General features: G+C 47.2%; 1 protein-coding gene across 1 annotated transcript in view; it reads left to right on the top strand.

Annotated features, from left to right (window-relative positions):
• Positions 1 to 15,602, top strand: part of PCNX2 (pecanex 2) — a 1,407,555-nt gene that overhangs the window by 1,214,825 nt on the left and 177,128 nt on the right. The window contains exons 28-29 of the mRNA XM_075339694.1: positions 6,160 to 6,304; positions 9,700 to 9,930. Of these exons, the coding sequence (XP_075195809.1) occupies positions 6,160 to 6,304; positions 9,700 to 9,930 (376 nt within the window). The remainder of the gene's footprint in view (positions 1 to 6,159; positions 6,305 to 9,699; positions 9,931 to 15,602) is intronic.

Raw genomic sequence — 15,602 nt, 5'->3', positions numbered from 1 at the left:
TGTGGTTATTTTTTTTCCCATGGTTTCAATAACACTTAATCTAGCGTCCGTAGTAATCTTGCATTGATTCTTCTAATAGTGTTTATTTGCGCATGCGCATTGTTTCATATTTATACATATGTCATGTATAATCATTTTTCTAACTATGCGGTCCACTGATTTTTAAGCATTTAATTATGTGCCCTGTTCCTTCTACATTTAGCAATGTGTGTTCTGGCAGCTATATGGCGGTTTTTATCGCCTGTTGCTTAGCGCTACTGTGCGCATGCGCATATTATATAAAAGGGAAAGAGGAAAGAAGAAGAAAAAAGGGAGAAAAGGAAAAAAAAAAATAATAATAGGAAAATTTTCATTCACAATAAAGTAGTGCTGTAGTTACTCTGCGTTTGCATACTTTTTGACACACATAACAATGTAATGTTTAAGTGTTCCAGGGCCATTGACTCACATTGCGCAAGTTAAAATTTCTTTATATGGAGTGAGTATGCATGGATTAGCAAGTTCTGTATGTACTTGGCTAATTGACACATGCTGGTTAGAGCTGTGCTTATTGCATATGCGCTGCCTCAACTGCAGCCAGACAATGAATGACTCAGGGAACCTCCTACACAGCACACACACAGGTGGTGAGTGTTTGCTCTTTATTTTTGCTATTTATACTTCACTGTGAGATGGTGGACTCCACTTCTTCTGTGCCCTTGATGAAGTCATCCACGAGGTGACGATACGCGTGGGGATGGTTCCTTCCCTCCCCCCTGCTTGCAGGTTTTCTTACTTCATCCATGCAGGCTCCCATATAGGTTGTCTGATTCTCACTTTCAGCTTCAGGAGGTCTCATTGTCTGAGCAGGTTTTTTTTTTTTGTTCAAACCCTGTTCTGCTAATTAGAATTATTTGACTTTATTTAACAGATGTTAGGGGTGCTTCACACATAGCGAGATCGCTACCGAAATCGCTGCTACGGCACGGTTTTGGTGACGCAACAGTGACCTCATTAGCGATCTCGCTGTGTGTGACACTGAGCAGCGATCTGGCCCCTGCTGCGAGATCGCTGCTCGTTACACACAGCCCTGGTTCGTTTTCTTCAAAGGCGCTCTCCCGCTGTGACACACAGATCGCTGTGTGTGACAGCGAGAGAGCGACAAAGTGAAGCGAGCATGGAGCAGGAGCCGGCATCTGGCAGCTGCAGTAAGCTGTAACCAGGGTAAACATCGGGTAACCAAGGTGGTTACCCGATATTTACCTTAGTTACCAGCCTCCGCAGCTCTCACGCTGCCTGTGCTGCCGCCTCCGGCTCTCTGCACATGTAGCTGCAGTACACATCGGGTTAATTAACCCGATGTGTACTGTAGCTAGGAGAGCAAGGAGCCAGCGCTAAGCAGTGTGCGCGGCTCCCTGCTCTCTGCACATGGAGCTGCAGTACACATCGGGTTAATTAAACCGATGTGTACTGTAGCTAGGAGAGCAAGGAGCCAGCGCTAAGCAGTGTGCGCGGCTCCCTGCTCTCGCGGTTATGATCGCTGCTTCGGCTGCTGTGTTTGACAGCTAAGCATCGATCATAACAGCGACTTACAAGGTCGCTGTTACGTCACAGAAAATGGTGACGTAACAGCGACCTCGTTGTCGCTGTCGCTTAGTGTGAACCAGCCCTTAATTGTGGTGTTATCTTGTCCATGGGTGTTATCTCAAGGTAATTCCTTTAAGACAATCATTTCTTTTCAATCTGTGACCTCCTGCTTACTACTGTACCACCTTGGTTGTTTTAAGGACAAGTCACACTAAACAACTTACCAGCGATCCCAACAACAATACAACCTGATAGGGATAGCTGGTAAGTTGCTAGGAGGTCGTTGGTGAGATGTCACACTAAGCGACGCTCCAGCGATCCCACCAGCAACCTGACCTGGTAGGGATCGCTGGAGCGTCGCTACACGGGTTGCTGGTGAGCCGTCACACAGGCAGATCTCACCAGCAACCAGTAACCAGCCCCCAGCCAGCAGCGCCGCGTGGAAGCGATGCTGCGCTTGGCAACTAAGGTAAATATCGGGTAACCAACCCGATATTTACCTTGGTTACCAGCGCACACCGCTTAGCGCTGGCTCCCTGCACACCTAGCCACAGTACACATCGGGTTAATTACCCGATGTGTACTCTGCTATGTGTGCAGGCAGCAGGAGCCGGCTTCTGCGGACGCTGGTAACCACGGTAAACATTGGGTAACCAAGAAGCCCTTACCTTGGTTACCCGATATTTACCTTCGTTACCAGCGTCCGCCGCTCTCACACTGCCAGTGCCGGATCCCTGTTCCCTGCACTCCTAGCCACAGTACACATCGGGTTAATCTCATTAAAAATGAGATTTTTAGTTTATGAATTGGCCAATGCATATAAGCCCGGAAACCAAACGGCAAGGTAAATCTCAATATTCCGGGTCCCTAACTAAAATGCCACTATCTAGGTTAAAAACATCCTTGTCTGGGCAGCTAGACTAAACTAAAAATCTCATTTTTTCATATAGCAGTAATGCAGTACCAGAGTTCCCTTATACATTGATGGCATTTAGTGTGCGGCTGTATCCATTTTGTATTTGCTAGGTTTTTTTCAGCTGGCACCTATACACACTTGTAGGATGTGCAGGTCAGTCTTTTGAAATATTTGCAGTGAGTTTTTTTCTGGCTGAGCACTCCGCCCTATAAACCAGGCTGTGTTCACAATCCTTATACCAGGAGTCCTAGCTGCCCTGACATGGAGGTTAGTCCAGATAGTGGCATTTCTAGTTAGATTTTTAGTCTAGCTGCCCAGACAAGGATGTTTTTAACCTAGATAGTGGCATTTTAGTTAGGGACCCGGAATATTGAGATTTACCTTGCTGTTTGGTTTCCGGGCTTACATGCATTGGCCAATTCATAAACTAAAAATCTCATTTTTTCATATAGCAGTAATGCAGTACCAGAGTTACCTTATACATTGATGGCATTTAGTGTGCGGCGGTTACCAGATCTCAATCCCATTGAAAACCTTAAGAGGGAGTTGAAAGTCCGTGTTGCCCAGCGACAGACCCAAAACATCACCGCTCTAAAGGAGATCTGCATGGAGGAATGGGCCAACATACCACCAACAGTGTGTGCCAACCTAATGAAGACTTACAGAAAACATTTAACCTCTGTTATTGCCAACAAAGGATATATAACAAAATATTGAGATTCATTTTTGATATTGACCAAATACTTATTTTCCACCATAATTTGCCAAAAAAAATCAGACAAGGTGATTTTTTTGGATTTGTTTTCTCATTTTGTCTCTCATAGTTGTGGTCTACCTATGATGTCAATTACAGGCCTCTCTCATCATTTTAAATGGGAGAACTTGCACAATTAGTGGCTGACTAAATACGTTTTTTTGTTTTTTGTTTCCAATATCAATCCCATCAAACCATCTTCCCCTATTTATACACCTCGATAGTGGCTCTATGGCCAAGTTAAACAGTAAGGGGGACATCAGGCACCTATGTCTAGTCCCCTTCATTAGCGGGAAGGCCTTAGATAGAAATTCTGGAGTGCGAACTCTTGCCTGTGGGTTAGCATGTAGGACACTCACAAATTCACGAAAGGCCCCTCGTAGGCCAATATGATCCAATACCAGTTCTAGCCATGACCATCTGACATTATCAAATGCATTTTCAGCATCCAATGTGATCATAGCTGGAACTCTCCTTACACCATCCCCTCTCCCCTTTAATCGTGTTGATCACCAGCATCACCTTCCTAACATTTGTTACCACTGACCGTCCTTTCACAAAGCTTGTTTGGGGAGAATCAATGATATTCAGTAGAACCATCGCCAGCCTATTAGCCATCAATTTAGACAATATGTTAAGGGCCTAATTTATTAATGATAATGGCCGATAGCTAGAAGGGTCCTCCAAATTATTCCCCCCTTTAGGTATACGTTTTATATTTGCTGTGTTGAGGAATGGTATTTCCTCCCACTTCAAAGTTCCATTAAATACATCCGCAAGGACAGGGGCTACTTGTTCCTTTAAGATTTTATAAAAGTCTCCGCTTAAACCGTCTAGACCCAGTGCGTTAAATGTGTTTAGTTCCCCTATAACCCCCTGAACTTCTTCCATCGTTATTTCCAAGTTTAAGTTATGCAGTATCTCCTCCAACAGCTTAGGAATTTTAATTACATTCAACCAGTCCCTCCCTCACTCCCTCTGTTCCTCCGTGTATAAGCCGGCATAAAAGTATTCCAGAATGTCATTGATTTCTTTAGGATTTTTTGGTCTTACTCCCGTCGTGTCTAAATAACGTGGTTATGTGTGTCATCGTTCATCGACCCTTAGCGAGACTTGCCAGAAAGGAAGGAATGGGGAATGAGGGGGAAAGGGAGGGAAAGGGAGGAGGGAGATACAGAGATCATCCTGCATCAACCTTCCTGTGTAACCAGGTACACTTATCAGGAAAATAGATGTTCACCAAATCCAATAACGCTTTTCCAGTCCTCTGCCTCACTTGTTTGATCATCTTCTTTCAATTGCGACCGTTTCCACCTCTCCTCCTTGCTGAAGCACTCACGGTTCGCCGCTGCTCCTTCGGGCTGGGTGGGTGGGTGCCCGGTTGATCCCAATGCAGGCCAGGTCTGTCCCTCCAGACAATAGTGTCTGAGAGAACCCTTTGCCTTCCACACTTGTAGAGTCACTCATCCTCCCTCTTTCCTCCAGTGCAACTCCAGCCCCTCCAATCAAACAATAGTCCTCTGCTTCCAGGGGGTCCCGAAATGTCCATATGACCCCATCATCACCTTCAATATGGCAGAATACAATAGTTGGAATTTGGCTCTTTTGCGATAAAGAGCTGTGCAAACCTTGCTGAATGCTTTCCTTTTCCGAGTCACCTCTACAGAATAGTCCCCAAAGAGTAAGATCTCGTGCCCTTTAAGTTCCAGGGGTTGTCTCCTATTTCTGAAGGTATGTAGGATCTCCTGCTTGTCTATATATTCACGGTATTTTATGATGACCTGTCGTGCTCTCTGTAGCTTACCTGGCTTGATTGTAGCCCTATCTCCCCTCCCCCTTTCTGACTCTCTCATGGGGCCCACTCTGTGTGCTCTTTCCAACCAACATCTGTGGTTCAGGCCTAGTACTTGTGGCAGATCCACTTCTCATAGAACATCCAGGTGCCTAGCGGTCACGGATTCTGGCAGTCCCACCAACCTCACATTACTCCTCCTGGACCTATTCTCAAGATCGTCTATCTCCTCCTTCATTGCCTGGGCAGATACAGCTAGGTCTTTGAGCTGGCCCTCCATCCTGACTACAGCATATTCCGCCTCTGACACTCTCTGTTCCATCTCTGTCAGCTGGGTATCATGTTGCGCCACAGCCTCCTTTATGGTTGACAAAGCCACTTTCACCGATGAGGTTAGTGCCTCCCTGGTGTCATTCGTCAGATGCTCCGCCACCTCCTTGGCTAGCCGGGGGTAGTCTATTTCCCTACCCAGTGGCTGACTGTGCCTCACCGCCCTGCGCACTCTTCTTACTACCCGGCTCACCCACTGTACGCTGCTCACCCACTGTACGTTGCTGTTCACTCTCCCACCTCTCCTCCTGCAGCGTGTCCGGCGCCATTTTGGATGCCATCTCCGGACCATCCGGCCTGTCTTTGCAGGCTTTTCTTGGAGTGCCTCCACTCTTCAGCAGGTACCGCTCCATACACCGCCATTGGCTGCACCATATCATCTCCCGCCTATCGTTCCTCAGTGATCTGTGCACTCTAGAGTCGGTTTTTGGTTTAGGGGCAGTCCGGATCTCATTCTCCTGCTTCTTCACATCTCAGTGCCGAAACCGGAAGTCCTTAACTCTACGATATTAATTGTACACTTATTTTTTTTAAAAACCCTGGGAGGTCAATATCACTATTACACCTATAGATGAATTCCAGGGAGAAGTAATTTTCAAAATGGCCTCCATATACATTAGATTGTAAGAGAAACATGTTGATATCAGACGGTTCAGCCGACATTAGTCTAAAGTTTATGGGGCTTTAAGATGGCTATGCCTCTAATAATGTAAAGCAAATAGAATAAATTATATACAATAGTTAAATAGAATTAATAATAATTAAAAAATAATTTAAATTGTCAAAAATTCTCCCTTTTAGTTTGGATGCATTTCTTCATGGATTACATACCTTATTTAAGGGGCATTACCAAATATCCAAAGAAGTAGAATGGGTGTTTGCTGACATGGATTTATTACACACGGTTGTTTCTCCAGCAATTCGAATGGCCTTGAAACTGCATCAGGTATGTGTCTAATATATTATAAAATGCTATAAAAGAATCTAATAAAATACTGCTAACTTTATTATGTTATACTTATGTTATATCGCTGTCTTCAAAAGGTTATGGACAGGACTGACTGAACATTACTGTGAATGTATAATTTTTTATTTAATTTTGAAAAACAAGGAAAACCGGTGTACAATATTGTGAATAGGAGGATAAAAGTTATTGGAAAGCAAGTCTATGAAAGTCAAAAGATGGAAGAATGTCATACTCATAGGAGCAGGAGGCTCCTGAGATAGGTTGAAGAACATCAATTTAGTTGAAGACAGAGATGCAGGACTAGGAATACAAATCATGTAGGCAACAGTGTTAGCCAAAGTTAACCAGGCAAAAGTTATATTTGGGCCCCGCCGCCCCCCCAAAACAATATATATTAGGTGGGGTCACAGAAGAGCATATGTCACAACTTTACAGCCCTTACAAAGTGATTTTCCTCTTATTGAAACCTGTAGATTCCCCTTTCATTGCACCCATAAGGTATGATGCAAAAGTGACCGCAAAAACTGTGTAATATTCCCACAGTGAAGTTTTCCACAATACCCTCCACATGCACAGTATGATGAATTTACTGTACCACCGTCAACTTCTCCATACGTAAAGTATGGTGCTCCCAACACAGTATGATCCTCTACTGTGACTCCCACACAGCCCTCCATGCAGTATAATGGGTCTACATACAGTATAATGGCCCCTACACCTCTTCACACTGTATAATGGCCCCCTCTAGCCCTCCACACAGTATGATCAACCCTACAAAAACTTTCACATTGTATAATTGCTTGCATACAGTATAATTCCCCCCCCAAATAGCTCTCTATAAAGTATAACTCATAGCCCTCTAAATAATATAATGGCCCCCACATAGCCCTCCAAATATTATAATGGCCTCCACATAGCCCTCCAAATATTATAATGGCACTCACATAGCCTTGCATATAGTATAATGGGCCTCACATTGCTTTCGATATAGTATAATGTATAATGCACTCCCCATATTCCTCCATATCATATAATGCATCCTATAGTCCTCCATATAGCATAATGCACCCCATCATAGTCCTCCATATAGTGTAATGCACCCCCATAGTCCTCCATATAGTGTATTGCACCCTCATAGTCCTCTATATCACATAAAGCATGCCCATGGTCACCATATAGATCCTCCATGTAGTATAATGCAGCCGCCATGGTCTTCCAAATTGTATAAGGCATCACCCATAGTCCTCCATATCACATAAAGCATGCCCATGGTTACCATATAGATCCTCCATATAGTATAATGCATCCGCCATGGTCTTCCATATTGTATAAGGCACCGCCCATAGTCCTCCATATAGTATTATGGCCACCGGTGTACTCATTGATGTAAATAAATAAATATTCACCTCTGCTCATTCCAATGTTGTCCCAGTCTCCGTAGCATCCTGGTATTCTGCGCACCTCAGTACAGCGGGTGCTCTATAGTAACATCATTGCTCTTGTTGCAGTGACACCTTTCTGTAACGGGATAATATAGTGAATAAGGTGGAACAGGATTCCTAAATTGGCCCTACGGCTAAGGACATTGAGCTGACCCTTATCCCAATGGTAGACTTTGTGGTAGTCAGCGTCGAGCCTCCAGTGTGACCCTGTCTCCTATCCAGGCCCTATCCAACTTTGTCCCCACCACCTAAGGGAATGACCCGGTGGAGCCCAAACACCAACCAATACAGAACCAAGATGGGGGTAAACAAAAACTCACTCACACCTAAAACCTCCTCCAGGAGATAACCAAAGGTGCATAGGTAAAATATAAAGAAAAGAAGGAAGGAAAAACGACTCATAACAATCAAGTCAGATCGTAAGAGATCTCAACAGAAAGCAACAGACCTTTCCACTCTGCTCCTGGGCTAGCACCAACTAAATTGAACAACCAGCAACCTCTTCAGGAAGCAGAGGGATTATATACAGGCTGGAAAAGATCAAATAGCCGACTGAGAGAGACTGCTGCAGCACAGAAAGGAGTTAACTATTAAGTTCCCAAAAGAAATTAACACCGTTGAAATGTGCATGGTGTAAGATTGTGCTAGAGAGCTCTGATCTTGTGCCTGTCTTGATACATGTGACACTTTCTGTCCCTGAGCTCTAGATACCAAAAAATGAGAATTCTACAACTATTGGAAAATTATTACAAAAGAGCTATTCTTTTTTTTTTTTACTACTTTATGATTTTTTTTCACTATTTAATAATAGCAAAACTGTACGTTTGGTATCTACAAACTTGTACTGATGGGGGAATCATATAATTTCACCGCATTTGGAATTTTTTTCCCGTTTCTCAGTACAATATGGGGCAGAAGGAATGGTGTAATTCAAAAGTACAACTTATCCTGCAAAAAACAAGCTCTCATATGTCTACATTGCTGTAAAAATAAAAAAATTATGGCTCTTGGAAGAAGGGGAGGAATAAATGAAAACAAAAAACAGAAAATTGCCGGGGGTAAGGGGTTAAACATCTAGCCTGTTCCTGCGTCCAAAAAATATGAAGAATTTATCAACGGTTTGGCAAAACTTCTTTGTAATTGTTTAATTTATTTTGCGAATAGTAATCCTGTTAAAAATCCCCCAAAAATTATACTTTTTTCACTGCTAATTGAGAACCCATTGCTTCTTCACTTTCTCGTTTTTCTGACACAAACTTGTCACTTATCGTTTGAGGCATCTGAGTTGAAAGGATATTGTTTTTCCATCTTGTAGAGTATTCACAAAGTGAATACATATATACAAAACTCAAAAGCTCCTTCGCAACTGACAAGTGGCAAAATGGTATTAACTAGACGTATTACACAACCACTTGTGCTAACCTTCATGAATCCTATTATAAACTCCTAATGAGGTGGTACTTCCCATCAGTAAAACTTCATGGAACCTTCAAAAATGGAAAGAAGGGGAACATACTTCATACATTTTGGGACTGCTTTTTAATTAGGTCTTTTTGGGAGTAGGTTTATAACCCCCTTGCAGAAATAAGAAAAAAAAGTGTTTCCCTTTTCACCACAACTAACCCTTTTTTCATTAGATCCATTGTTATTCATAAATTTCTTGCTGCTAAAAGTGTAATTGCAACAAGATAAAAAGAACTAGACATCCCAAATCAACAAGCCATTTAATAGGCTGTTTATACAGGCAGACCATGTAAACAATGAGCACTTAATGATTTGTAATACATTCGTGGCCAAAGGTTTTGAGAATGACCATGCCATATTATTACAATCACGTTCTTATAGCCCAGAATGAAATTAATAATTTGCTTATTTGCCTATTTATGGAAATGTAAAGCATTTAGAAAAGTAATATTTTTACGTGTGTAACAGAGTCAGTTTACTTGTCCAGAAGAATTTGAGGACCCAGCCGCGCTTTATGAAGCAATCAAGATATTTGGAGAAAAGATTGTAATTTGTGATGAAGAAGATCCTGCATGGAGATCTGCTATTTTGTCTAACAAGAAAGAATTGCTGACTTTGAGACATATTGTTGAAGATGGAAGTGATGAATACAGTGTCATCATGCTTCACAAAAGCTACCTCAATTTCAAAGTTATCAAGGTACATATAAAATGCATTTTTTTTAGACAAATAGTGTTTTCCATACCGTGTTAGAGATATTACAAAAAAGACCAAAGACCAAAGGGAAAAGGGCTGTAAAATCATTGTCAATCCCCAAAAATCTCTTATATTACCCTTAAAGTAGGATTAAGTATCTGGAAAAACTCCATCATAATGACCACTCGAATGGTGTGTACACACACAAAAAGGAGTACAATTTCCATAAAATATAATAATCTTTATTAGAAAAATAGAGTGAAAACACTAATAAATACAGAATAGTATTACATCAATTGTGAGGATAAAGGAGGACCTCTACCAAAACATCACCCCCCACAATAGTGTGTGTGTGCGCTCAATAAGAGCATATAATAATGCCTGTGACAATCATGCAGACAGAAAAGGTCAATATATCCTAGGATTAGATAATAAACTGCTGCTTTGGATGCACAGAGGCTCCAGAACTGGCCTCCGTCCTGCTGAGGAAGCAATAGCGATACGCGTTCGGGATTGGTTGCAGTTCCTCTTCCCCCCACTGTGTGTGCTCTTGTGCTCCTTCTGTCCCTGTATGGGTAAGTTATATTAGATACTCCATTTGGTGTTACTCTTTTGATTAGTATATAGGTACCTACCCTTGGCCAGTTCTGGAGTCTCTGTGCATCCAAAGCAGCAGTTTATTATCTAATCCTAGGATATATTTACCTTTTCTGTCTGCATGGTTGTCACAGGCATTATTATATGCTCTTATTGAGCGCACACACACACTATTGTGGGGGGTGATGTTTTGGTAGAGGTCCTCCTTTATCCTCACAATTGATGTAATACTATTCTGTATTTATTAGTGTTTTCACTCTATTTTTCTAATAAAGATTATTATATTTTATGGAAATTGTACTCCTTTTTGTGTGTGTACACACCATTCTAGTCGTGTTAGAGATATTGTCTCAACAATAACTACATTCCTAACTCATTTAGACTGCTGTTGTGTACATCAGTGTTTATGAAATGTGTATTGCAGTAAGATGTGCTTTGCTTAACTCTTTAAGAGACGTGCGTGTTTCCCCCCCTTCCTCCAGAAGTGTTATTCCAGTCAGGGACATCCAAAAATCAACTCCAACCTGTTTTTAAAATCCATTTGGATTGATACCTTTATGATCGCCTGTTATCACGAGTACATGCTTTGGCTGGGTACACATTACACAATTTCTAAGTGCTAAGCTGTCTATATAATGTGCATACTGAATTCACCACTAGAATTCCTGATCTCACTCACAACAGTAGTTTCCTTTCAAGCAATATTCAAATTTCTGCAAAAAAAGGTTTTAGGTTTCAGTCAAACGGCTGTATGGCTCATCCGAGGATCTCATCTGTTGGGAATATCATCAGAGATGGTGCTGTTCCCGAGAGTGTTTATGGGCTCCCTCTGGTGGCTAGTGCTGATAGTGAGTCTGATTCTGCATCTGTCGCTCAGACAGGTGCAGGGGATGATTGCTATTCCAGGAAGCCTATGTGGCGCCCAGGACAAGCCAGGTCGTCACAGGTACTGCAACAACACACCCCACACCCCGGTTAAGCACATCAGCCGCACACACAAAATCCTTGTTGCCTCTCTCCAGGGGCTGATGTCCACACCAGGTGGGGTGGAGCCAGGCGGTTGGCCCCTCCCACCGAGGAGTTCACAGTCCTGGAGGCGGGAAAAGAGTAGAGTTGGGGAGTTGAGTTTGGAGAGTGGAGCAGACTGACCGTGTCCGGGTACGTGGCCCAGGCACCTACGAGCAAGGTTGACAGACGGTGGTGACCGTCTGCAGGCGAGGCCGATTGACGCACAACTGTAAGGACCGGGGACGGGCGGTGGCCCGCCGGTACCGGACCGGGGAGCGAAGAGAGGCCAGCACCATTCGGCAGGGCCTACGGACCCCGACCAGGCTTGGAGTCGCCGTTAAACCGGTCAAATCCGTCAGTGACGGGAACCTCCGGGGTTTCCCAGCAGCAAAGACCTGACTGAAGGCAACCGCTCAACCGTGAAGGGAAATACAGCTACCGCCCCAGGGCCAGCGCCTGCGGGCAAAAAGGGGCTCCTCCGGCAAATATACTGCTGGGGAGCGGGTTACCGGTGGGAAGCCATCGGGGCTGAGAACACAACACTGGTGCAGGGAGAGACAGTTACCGCCAACCTACCGGGAGTGACCGTCGCAGCCGTCTGTGGGACTCGTCCATCCAGCCGTTTGTTTTAGCAGAGACTCCGTGTACGTTACTGGCTGAGTAAGTACCACCGTGCCATCTGGCACAGCGCTGCCCCGCGACCCTGCACCTGGCCAAGCCCCGCAATCCACCCTACAGTCAACAACTCCGGGCACCGGGACTACCAAAATCCCCCTACCCACGGAGGGGAGAGAAACATCCCAGCTGCTCCCTGTCATCGCTCCCGGGATCCCCATACAGAGCATCGGTGGTGCCCCAACCTCACCACACACCGTGGGTGGCGTCACAAACCGACATCCCAAACCCCAACAGACCACCCCTTTCACTCACGGGCGAGGAGCGCCGCTAGAGGTTCCGGGATCCGGCCCACCGCTCGAGCCACCGAGCAGCAGCAGCAGCCGGACCCGAGCCGCAAGTGCGGAGTCGAGCAGCGCACCCCCCCGTGACAACTTGGCATCACAAACAGGATCTTACCGCTCTGCCATCTGGTAGAAGTGCACCTTGTGTCCCGCCGGAGGGTCCGGCCGAAAATTTTCAGAAGCTGCCATCTTGGGCGCGAAAATTCCCCGCTCGAGCGTCTTCCCGAGTAGTGGAGGCGCGAAAGCCGAAGCTCCGCCCCTGAAGAGGAGGTGCCAAACAGAAACCAAGGGGGCACGGATGGCGTCTGGCCGCATGTAGACCGCGACTATAAAAGCAGGGACGCCAGAACCCTGCAGCCATCTTTTGGTTCCTGGAAGAGGCCACCGCAGCGATGCACCGTCTGACCAGCAACACCGTAGCCCCCGCGCCCAGTACTGCGGCGTGGATGGAGGTCCGGACCGCTCAGCTGCATAGCCGACTGCAGATCCGAGTGCAGCTCCTCTTGGAGGAGGGGAAAGCCGACATGGCGGATGTGGTGGCGGCCATACGGAGACGCGAGGTGGAGGAAGTTTCGGAAGAGCGGGTAAGCGACCCAGGCCCCTGTATCCCTATAGGGTCGGCCATCGCGGCTGAGGAGCCCGGTCTACACCCGCTCGCCCTGCTGCCTCCCCTGCTGCCCGTGTTGGCTGCTGCTGCCCCGCCACTAGGCCTGCTACCACCACAACCGGTAGCGGTACCCTGCCAATCCGCCCAGGCGGACCGACCTGCAGCCGAGGCCCGTGACCGTCCGGAACCGCTCCCCTGGAAGATACCAAAAGCCGAGCTCATTAGCGGAGATGTCCCAGAGGCACACGCAGTGACCGTGCCTAGGCCTGAACCGACTCCGGAAGCTTGCCCCGTGCAGAAAGAGACAGAGGTCAAGCGGGAGAGGATCCCTGTACCCATCCCCCACGCCTCGGCTGAGGCTGCGCCGGGTCGTTGCTGTGAGTCAGCGCCCCAGGCCATGACACCGCGGGACCTCCCACCCTGAACGCCAGTAATAGGCAGCGTAAAGGAGGTCTCGCGGGGCCCAACCCGTGCGCATGGGCCCGCAATAGCCCCTTACTGGGACAGGGAGCCGACACCGCTGGGCCAAGAAATCGCGGAGAGGGAGAAAAGGAAGGCGGAGCTGGTAGCCCGCACAATAAGAGAGAAAGAGAACTTCCGCAGGGCCACTTTCCGGGTGCGGGGTCCAAGGTACGAAGGGCAAGTGAGGAGGTTCGACGTCCGTAGGGGATACGGCTTCATTTTCGAACCGGGCCTGGAGGCCGAAGTTTTTATAGCCCGGAGGGACGTAAATGACCACCTACCGGAGGATCACCCAGGTCGCAACTTGTTCCCCGGCGACCTTGTCACCTATACCCGGCACTGCGGGGAGAGGGGCTGGTTTGCCCTGGACGCTAGGCTGAGAGGAGGCTAAAAGTCTCAAGCACCAACCCAGCCCCCTCCCCCCACCAGGTGGAGTGGATCTGGAGTGATGGCAGCGGTCCTCCGCCACAAGTTGTCCCCGTTGGGACCACCTGCACTGTTGTATGTTGTTGAATGTATAAGAATGTAACTGAATGATAAGAAAAGGAATCAACCGTTGTTTATCTGATTGCACTGTGATTGAACCGGCCGTTGCCGGCAACTAGTCCCCGAAGGGACCTTCTGCAACCGTTGCGTAAGGGGACTACTTACGGACAAGCCCGAGAACTTGCAGGGCAACTACAAACTTGTGGCATGTAAATAAAAATGTTGGCTTGTTACCGTGACCGCCTCCGGAAAGGCTGATTTGGAGGATGGGCCTGGAGGAAATGGATGGCCCAGGCCCGCCACTACCGTAACCGGTGGCAATCCTCCAGGGGTTCAGGGGTCCCCCATGGACGCGGGTCCCCTAAAAGAGACTGTACCCGCTTGGGCAATTGGTTCTGGACTGGGGCAAGGGGTGCTGCCCATTTTCTTAGTGGCAGCATCAGGGCCAGGTTGTTTGGGCAGGGAAGAGCGGAAGCCGTTGCCGTTAATAAAAATGTTAGTAATTTTTAAGAAAAGTGCCTCCCGTTATGGGAAGTTTTATGAAGTGATGCTTGTGTTTTACATGTTTTTTCTACTTTTCAGTTGTGAAAATAAAACCGGTGATGGACAAGCAGCCCGCGGATGGTCTGCTTTTAACCAAGGGGGAATGTGGTGCCCTGGACAAGCCAGGTCATCACAGGTACTGCAAAAACACACCTCACACCCCGGTTAGGCACATCAGCCGCACACACAAAATCCTTGTTGCCTCCCTCCAGGGGCTGATGTCCACACCAGGTGGGGTGGAGCCAGGCGGTTGGCCCCTCCCACCGAGGAGTTCACAGTCCTGGAGGCGGGAAAAGAGTAGAGTTGAGGAGTTGAGTTTGGAGAGTGGAGCAGACTGACCGTGTTCGGGTACGTGGCCCGGGCACCTACGAGCAAGGTTGGCAGATGGTGGTGACCGTCTGCAGGCGAGGCCGATGGACGCACAACCGTAAGGACCGGGGACGGGCGGTGGCCCGCCGGTACCGGACCGGGGGAGCGAAGAGAGGCCAGCACCATTCAGCAGGGCCTACGGACCCCCGACCAGGCTTGGAGTCGCCGTTAAACCGGTCAAATCCGTCAGCGACGGGAACCTCCGGGGTTTCCCAGCAGCAAAGACCCGACTGAAGGCAACCGCTCAACCGTGAAGGGAAATACAGCTACCGCCACAGCTGCGGGCAAAAAGGGGCTCCTCCGGCAAATATACCGCTGGAGAGCGGGTTACCGGTGGGAAGCCATCGGGGCCGAGAACACAACACCGGTGCAGGGAGAGACAGTTACCGCCAACCTACCGGGAGTGACCGTCGCAGCCGTCTGTGGGACTCGTCCATCCAGCCGTTTGTTTTACCAGAGACTCCGTGTACATTACTAGCTGAGTAAGTACCACCGTGCCATCTGGCACAGCGCTGCCCCGCGACCCTGAACCTGGCCAAGCCCCGCAATCCACCCTACAGTCAACAACTCCGGGCACCGGGACTACCAAAATCCCCCTACCCACGGAGGGGAGAGAAACATCCCAGCTGCTCCCTGTCATCGCT

Source organism: Anomaloglossus baeobatrachus, chromosome 3 (assembly GCF_048569485.1).
Source record: "Anomaloglossus baeobatrachus isolate aAnoBae1 chromosome 3, aAnoBae1.hap1, whole genome shotgun sequence".
NCBI classification, from domain to species: domain Eukaryota; kingdom Metazoa; phylum Chordata; class Amphibia; order Anura; family Aromobatidae; genus Anomaloglossus; species Anomaloglossus baeobatrachus.
Note: the sequence above shows the minus strand (reverse complement) of the source record. Positions and strands in the feature narration are given on the sequence as shown.